The 8,871-nt window shown below is 38.1% G+C and overlaps 1 protein-coding gene across 1 annotated transcript; it reads left to right on the top strand. All coding sequences in view use genetic code 11, as the record gives it.

The window, feature by feature from the left end:
- Positions 1-1,214: 1,214 nt before the first annotated feature.
- Positions 1,215-8,706, top strand: EGR_00353 (hypothetical protein; the record flags this gene model as incomplete). The annotated part of the gene is made up of 2 exons (XM_024489602.1): positions 1,215-1,325; positions 8,554-8,706. 2 exons carry the CDS (start codon positions 1,215-1,217, stop codon positions 8,704-8,706), a joined length of 264 nt encoding a protein of 87 aa, XP_024356280.1.
- Between the last annotated feature and the right edge of the window lie 165 nt (positions 8,707-8,871).

Here is an 8,871-nt window from a genome sequence, read left to right as displayed (position 1 = left end):
GGATATGACACTACTGATTGGTCGAAAAACATGTTTCAGACTCACCCAATCGTAGAAGCGCTGCTATGTTAATTATCAGAGCAGACTTTTGTTCTCTATGACTTTGTAGTTATCCAAAAGAAACACCACTAATTGGGTGAACCACTATCACATAGCATGTAATGTAATGTATTCAATTGACCTCACCATCCTTAAGTAGGTCTGATTACAAACCTAAGCGAATGTGAGTAAATTCAAGGTTTTCTATTGTTCAAGTGTTAAATTTTTCATTCTCATGTTTTTTTTTGGATAAAGAGTTGTTAAAAGTGTGTGAAACCTGTATGCACTGCTAACCGATGTGTTATTTAAAGGATATTTCAAGAGTATTAACTACTCTTCAAGGTGCTATCTACCAGTTTCTGACTATCACGTCTAAATAGTACAGCCAAAATAAATGTATTAAGAGGATTTTGAGAAGCGCATCTGCCACCAAACGATTCTGAAGCATGTATAATTTTGCCGCAGCATGGGAGTACAAAGCTCAGTTTAAAAGTACAATACTTACTTTGCTCAGAAGTGACTTTCTTTGGTAATGTTAAAAATCTAGAACAGCGTCTAATCTCTTCAACGTCTTCCTAATGTGTTTATTCTAGGCGTACTTTCAGATATAATTTCAGCATCAAGTATGTTTTTACTGCTCAAGTAAAGATGCTTTATACTGCGGTCCCGAGCCACTCCCAAGTTGTAATAAGCCAAAGTAGTATGACAGGACCTATACTACTAGAGTACAAAATATTTTGGAGGCCATTGGTATGACCAAAGTCCACGCAGCACAGTGGAAGTGAAACCTGTGAAAATTGAACTTCCCGTGTGGTTCAACACACGGCTAAACTAAGTATCGTGCCGCTATAATGCTTATCTGACACCAATTGGCGTAAGACACTTGGTAACAAAATTCGAATTCAAACTGTTTCACATTCTCAAAAATTAAGCGTCGCTCCTTCATTAAAAGTGTACTAACATCACGATTACTTGATGAGTTCAACGATTCTTGCGATTCTTTATAGTGTTATGTAATACTTGTGCTGTTTTAATGGGCCTTTGAGAGAGGAGGCGGGTAGACAAGTCAAACTTCTTGACTGAGGCGTAAACGTTCTAAGATCCCGAGAGCGCTTCCGTGTTTACACCCACCTAAACTCTGTTCCTGCTTCCCCCATTTACTTATCCTAATAAACATGTCGAAACCAAATCAAGTTGGGTGTTTTAGGAGTATAGGGACCAGGGAAGAGGAGATCTACGAGCCTCCTCCTACTGTTGATATCAAGGGAACTTTAGAAAATTCGAAGGTATGTAGCTAGCTAAAGCCCCCGCCATTACTTACAAATTGCGGTCATAAGCATTTGGGAATGCAAGCTCAGTAAATACAATAAAATTCCCTTTGTTGGATTATTTTTCACTTCGACTTGTTTTAGTGAACGGTGATGCCTAAAATTTCTCACGCACGAGTTTTACCACGACATAAGTGTATATGAACCGACGGAAACACCAGTGATAATGTTGTTTTCTGTGGTTGAGAGAAATCGTTACAGACATGATCAGTTAAGACAATCATATGCGATAAATGATATCAACATGTCTACTGCACACACTTCAGCAGTAATTAACAACCCAATATCTGGGTCGCAAGCAGAAGTGCAGTGTTCCAAATGCACATAATTTGTAATAACTAGCATTTTGCTATCAACCAGTTATGACAGTGGGCTCCTAACAGACAGGAAAATGTATCAATCTTTGCAAATTCAAAATGAGCGTGCAAAAAAGTGTTCATTAAGTCGAGTCAAAAGACAAGTCTGCATTGGCCAAAATATCTGTAACATAGGAAAGGGTTTTGCCAAAAAATAGTAGTGCAAGACAAGAACTTACTTCCTTGAAAACCACTTCCCGGTAAAATCATTTTAAAGAAGTGATGCCATACTGTAATACTTATGTTGTTTTAATGTTATTCTCAGAGAGGAGACTGGGATAAGAATCGAACCTTGTGACAGAAGAGTCGACGACCTGCAAGCCTGAGAGCGCTTACTGTCAACGCCCCCTGAAATCTGTGCCAGTATTCCCCGTTTTAATTGCCCCAATAAATATGCTAAAATAACTTCAACCTAGGTGTTCCAAGAGTACGAGGAACAAGCCTCGTCAAAATACTATCTCGAGCCCTATACCATGCAATCCTTCGTTTGAAATAAAAAAGAGCCAAACCCATATCTCTTTTAGGTATCAAAACCTCAGTCCCAAACCTTAACTTAAAATAAGTTGTTGCTGCTAATAACTGATAATTAAATTCAACTGCTCTAACGGATGATGCAAAGTTGAAAGGAAAAACGGCAAGCTATAAATAATACAAATAAAAACAGGCTGTGGGTCCAATAGTTTTCGCTTTTAGAGGCAATCATTGGGAGCGCTAAGCTTACGACAGAAAATTTGCTCTTAAAAATGAGGTGCAGTCTAGAAAATCAGCGTTTTATAATAATTACTTAAATACGATAATGCAACGTTTAAATGAATTAGTCAAATAGCATTTTTTAAGAGGGTTTGAGGATTTTATTTTGCAAAGCTAACTGTCTGCAGTTACATGTCGAAAATAAAGAAAGGAATCAAGTTTATTGCTATTCGCGTAATTTTTGTTTTGTTTAGATGAGTGGATAATATTAGACCGTTTGAAAACGCCAAATACGCGGTTATGCATATTCGTGTAATCGAGATGATTTTTTGGCGATAACATGGCTGAATTGTCCCAATTTCCCTGCCGCGTAGAGTCTTGGCTTTTGGTATGGGGTAAGAGATGTTATGAAAAATTTAAACCTTTTTAAACGAAAAGTATTTGCCATTAAAATGCGGTTCTATTCTTCTTGTTCATATTTACCAACCTGCAGTAATTGAAGCGTGTAATTGCAATATTTGCGTGGGCTATTTTTTCTTTTTGTTTTGGATACCAGTTTCTGTGAAAAACCTTGCTTAAGTTAAGTATCCGTTGAGCATAAGTACGTTAAATCTTTATCTTTTGCCGTGTTCCACACGTCCTTTATGTATGTCTAACATACTTGCTGGTCATGTTCTCACATTCATCTGCACTTGCTCGTAGTGCACTTTTTTTGATTTCTTAGGCCGCATTTACTAAAAATGAACATCTCATCATACATTTCTTGTTACATAAAACCTAGTTGTTTCTGCAACGCCTTTTTATTTATACAGAGAAGCTAGTTATTAATGGTTGTAAAAGATTTACTTCATAGTATTTACGCCCCCACTTTTGGTTAAACATTTCTGCAGCCTAGCAAATTGATTACTGCTTAAAATATCTTCGTTCTTATTCTATCGGTACCTCTTATCTTATAACGAGCTTTTCATTTTAAAATAAAGTTTTCTGCCAACTACATTGCATTACATTAAAACAGAGAAGGCTGAAGTAAAATCACGAAACATGCCTTGAGATTTGCCAGATTTTTAGTAAAACCCCAGTAAGGCTATTAGCATTGCCAACAACTAGTTTAAATATTCATGAAATTTTGCCGCTTTTACTTTACTTCTCAGTTACTTTGCCTCGCATTATGGTTGAAATTTAAAGGCTCTCAAGAGTCGTCTGCAAAATTTTGTTTTCTTTATGATATGTGCATTGGCCACTGATAGGATCTGCATTCATCATTGTGATTTTTTATTTCGTATGGATCTTAGTTATGTATGCTTGAGAGGAGAAGCAACTTATTTCCTCTTTTTGTTATTGCGTACATCAGAACCTAAAATGCCATTCAATCGTTAATGCTTTAGCATTGCCTGAAAGAGGACTTGGCTGTAGTTGCGCCAACAATGGTGGGACCCGACTTCCCAAACCGGAATGGAAACCGTTTTACTGTGTTTGCAGGGAAGATGAGGCGAGACTCAATTTATATGTTAAAGAAGAGGTAGCTTCTGCTATTTTGTAACTATATACTTTTAACTGGATTCTTAGCACCAGGCAAAACTTGAATTCGCTCATTAAGTTTTTTAAACTTAATAAAGAAACGCTAGGCCGTTTTCCAAATAGACTTTATTTTAACTTTTGTACAGACATTTGCATGCAATACTTGCCCCTCGTGAATCAAAAAGCCTTTGTATCTTCAATGCCCATTAAAAGATCACTTTTTTGTATTTGGATTAGGCAAGCTGGATTTATTGAATCATTGGGGTAGTTGAGGAATTGCAAAGGTCAAATAATTGCACAAATCTGTTTCATTTTTCGTTATGATTTCTAAATAGCCACCCCCCATAATACTGGTTCAAATGAGTGAAATTCTCAAGTCAGCCCTACAAAATTGCTACCTGTTTTAATTATCTAATAAATAAAACTTTTTCTAAGGTTGCAATATGTATTCAGCATTTCAAAGAAAGTAGATTTTTGGGAATAGATCATTGTTACGTCAATGTCAATGTCCTTTGATCTACTTGGCTTCTGCCACCTTGAATAAATTACGGAAACAATTTTTGGAGCTACGCTCAAGCGCAAAGCAAAGTGCAATTCGCTTACTTTTTATCTGCAATTTTCATAATGGACCGGTAGATCTCATCTGTTTTTATGCAAACACATGCATAATGTACCTTTAACGTAGGACGCCCGTATCGAAACGACACCGAGACATCTGCACGTATGTCGGTTCAATTGCGTTAGACCTTTCTCATCGGGTGAGTTGCATTTCTGAATTTAAATGCACTTTAAGTAGATTTACACGAACGAAGGATTTCGCGTTTCCGTAGAAATAGGCATTGTAAGTTGGATGCTTCATGGCTAAAATATCTTATTTCTTCTCAAGGCGGCCGCTTTAAAATACAGAGGTCCTTTAGCGATTAACCACCGCATTACCTTTTTCGCATTTTTGGTATAAAGTTATGTACTGAAATGTGCCCTCATTAGCATTTCGAAAAGGGATTTTTCGTTTATGAAAATCCGTGACATTTGAGACGCTTTGTTTGAGCAGTTTGAAGCTGTGTTTAGTCTTGCCAAAAGAGTCACGAATACAAGTAGCTGTCTTTTGTCGGAATGGCAACAGGGTTTTCCCCTGTCAGCACAAGCAAGTTGCATACAATGCTCTGATTAGGTTTGTGCTAAGGCCTTACCTATTTTGGTACCTCCGCACATCAGTTTGGTCTGTTTTAAGAGAAGTTTATCCCACTTAATGCCACAAATATTACCAATATTTTGACCCTAAAATGTTGCTTATTCTAGAAAGATTCGTGAATGGATTTACCTGAGCCTACTTTGTAGAGGACTATTTTTATTCTAGTTGCTTGGCTAAGTCTATTCTACTTTTTGTGGTTTGAATAAGCCAAAAGAAAGTGTAACTCGAGAGTAACCGTGCGGGATGCAAAGAGTTTAGCTTTCCATTGCATTATTCATGTTCTGTGAAGTTGCGAACCCTTCAGACTAGCTAATTTGGACCATTTACTCAAAGCGCAAACAAAACTAGAATATATTTGACACCTGAGGGGAGTCTTTGTATGATATTTTTTCCGATTCTTGGAATCATTGTGAATTTTTTAATAGCTTGGATTAGTGTTCCTAATTAGGAACATTGCGAATATGCTTTAAAGTGGCTCTGCAGTTGCTTTTTCAATTTGTTTGAAAAGTTGAACACTCCTGTCATGGTGCATTGCTTTGCAATGTACTACGTCCCTAATACCTCAAGGAAACCCGCCTCAAAAAGTGTAATCCAACGATGCTGTGACACTGCTTATGTCACCTCATTAAAAAAAAGCATTTTTAGCCTTTCTGTGGATCTATTATGTTGATTCAGTCGACAGACTATTGTGCGTATTTGTAAGTGGAACATGTCATCCGTTGAGCTTTATCCCCTTACGCACTAAAATTGCCAGCAGAATTCCTCAATTTTAATCCAAACTTTTTCAAACGCACAGTTAATTATTTTCCATGATGACAGAATTATACGAAATACCGCTAGACGGTAGGGCGACACATTAGTTGCGTCCTTAGATAATCAACTTTTACTTAGAAATTTCTAGTATGCTTCCCTACTTGGCTAAAACCTGGCCTATTCCTTGTTTCAAAAATTGTGCTTTTTGTGTTGATTTGGTAAGGCATCCGGTAATCTATTTATTCTTAAACTTAACATTTCTATACCATCCTGTTTATTATCACTATAACAGCTATCTCAACTAAACATATTCAGTAAATGTTGTTTATCTCTGCTGGCAAATCCCTCATAGAAACAAGTTGTCCAAACCATTAACAATACTACTATTTTAATAACGTGTTTAACCATGCTGCACAATTGTCCTGTCTTCCTATCTTAGTCACTAAGGCAGTAGCATACCAGTAACACCCCAGAGATTAGTAAGACTGCTTTCTTGCGACAACTCAATCGCGTTATGCCAATTACTATTACAGACTGTTGCCATAAGAACACAAAATTAGCACTATGTGTATGCCTTGTGTGGCGTTGTTGTTTTGCTCGTGACGTTTTCGCGGCACGAAACCCACTCTTTGCCGTGCACAAACGTATCAGAATGTCACGGTCCCCGCCCAAGTGGTCTAACACGCTCTAGCTTGTTGCAATACGCGATACTTCGGTTGTGCCCACAACTTTTACAAGTCTGTCAAAACGCCTATCAAGCAGAAATGTCTCATGTCACCACAAATACACTCGGTTCTATCGTTGAGGATTAGTGGTCTTCTGAATTGTTTGCGCCTATTTTCACTGTTAAAATTTATATTTCCTATTCATTCATTAACATTTTATTCCCGAAATCGTCGCTATAGTTGTTCTACAAACTATGTTTTGCAATTTTCGCCCATTTGCTTTAAAAGAACGCGTTATGTTGTCATTTGTAAATAAGTAAAACAGCTGCGCGCAAATTTGGGACATTTAAATGCCCAACCTTTACATCTATTTGGATAGTAAAATACATCTACTGCAATTGTTTTGACAGTTTTTCCAAGTAGATGAGGTTCCAAACTCGACATCCGAAAATTCTGGTACAGATGGGCCATGTATACGACAGACAGGAAAGAGTATCGATATAAGCGCAATTTTTGACATTTGCAATAACCCTCGAAAATCATAAAATTTGTTGTAATTTGCGAAAATTGCACGCATACTTGAGCGCATTACCGCTTTTTCCCAAAAGAAAGCAAGTCATATCTATCTTCTAGTGAGTTTTTTTGAAAGTCCATTTGACATAGTGGGAAAATATTGGCAACTGGTTTTGGCTAACTGGACTCGAAAGCACCTGCAACGCTAACACTTGCACAGCTCTAAGCCAGGCCGTCAGCCATCCAAATTAGAGGGTTTTATTTACCTGAGACTCCACTGATTGGACAAATTGTGCCCTCTGATATGTTCAAATGTCTTGCTTGAGTTGCAGTTTCTAAAACGGGAAACAGAAGTGATCATTTCGGGTCTGAACACTCTTGTGTGTGGTATCACCTCAGTCCATTTTTCTACAGCAATATTAAATGACCGTTTACTTTAATGAAAACATGGCATAAATGTTTATTTGCAATTTAAAGGTTTTAATTAAAAGTAATGGAATTAACATGAACGTCCATTATGTGAATTAAATACATTGGAATTCTTTAAGTTGTGAATTACTCTGCAATCTGGAGTAGTAATGAAACTGTCTTCGCATACATACGCTAAATTATGCTGTTCTCGTCCTAATGTAAGAGGCCTGGGTAACAACTTTTGCTTGAACATTACAAAAAATTCTAAGGCATTACAGGGTTTATTCTTTAGCAATTTAAGGTGGGTCTAGAAATTTACGTGGGTATTTAAAAGTGTTTTGTACGCGTTGCAGACCAAGCTGCTAATTATCTCATTTAAGTGTAGCGTCTCCAGACTTTCCTAAAGACCAAAGAAGACATAATCCTGGGGTAGAATTTATGCATTCGACATTAGTAGGGCTTGAGGCCACTGGCATGAACCGCAGACCAGCCCACCCGGCGAAGTTGCAATGGCGGAGTCCCTCACTAGCCCCTTTACCAAAACCAATAGTTAAATAAACATCAAACGTATTATATAGTCCCTTTGTACTTTTGTGCGTCGTTCCTGGCGAGTCCCTTGGTCAACCTCCGTCAGAACGTAATCAGTGCTGTAAGGAAGAGCCCACAAGCCAACTGTACCAATCATCGAATTTTCATGCATCTGGGAAGATGCCCGACCACAACATCACTGATCCATCTTAACAATTCTGCTGGGTCTAAAGTTTCGTCCTCTATCGAAATTGGATGCAGGGACGGGGTATGTGCTGGCCATCATGCACATCCACCGCTAGTAGTGGGAACACGGACCTATTACCACAGTCAAATAACAAAGAACGGAAGCGAATATAGTTCTGTGGGGGTAGGATCTCGCTTCTATTACTCCTTGATACTTTGTTTTTTACTTTAGAGCTGCCCAGCCATAACTATTTCGATTGTATCCAGCTACTAGATTCAAACAACTGATATAGGAACTATAGGCAGTTCCGTAAGGAACCTTTCCCGACGGTTCACTATTATTGTCGCCTCTGTTGTTTATGCTTTGCCTACAGACCGCTGGACTGGTGTGGTTACCGGAGGTAGAAGTCATTTTTGGCCCCTCTGCCAAAGGGTCGTCACCAATTTCCCTTCTACAGTGTATGCACTTCTTCCATCCCAGCAAGGTTTATCACCCAGCAGTAGAAATCGGGATAGATGTCCTTTAAGATCGAGTTTGCAATCCGCTGTCACCAATGTAGCTCCTTCACACTTTTCTAAAAGTGATAAAGACACAATTTTCTAGTAAAATAAGTATTGTTGGCATAAAGAAGGAATTGGGTTTAATGGCATGACCTGAAGACCAACCCACCTGGCTGAGCTTAAATGGCGCG

Source organism: Echinococcus granulosus (genome assembly GCF_000524195.1).
Source record: "Echinococcus granulosus chromosome Unknown EG_S00001, whole genome shotgun sequence".
NCBI lineage: Eukaryota > Metazoa > Platyhelminthes > Cestoda > Cyclophyllidea > Taeniidae > Echinococcus > Echinococcus granulosus.
The sequence above is the reverse complement of the archived record's forward strand: the minus strand, read 5'-3'. Positions and strand labels throughout refer to the sequence as shown.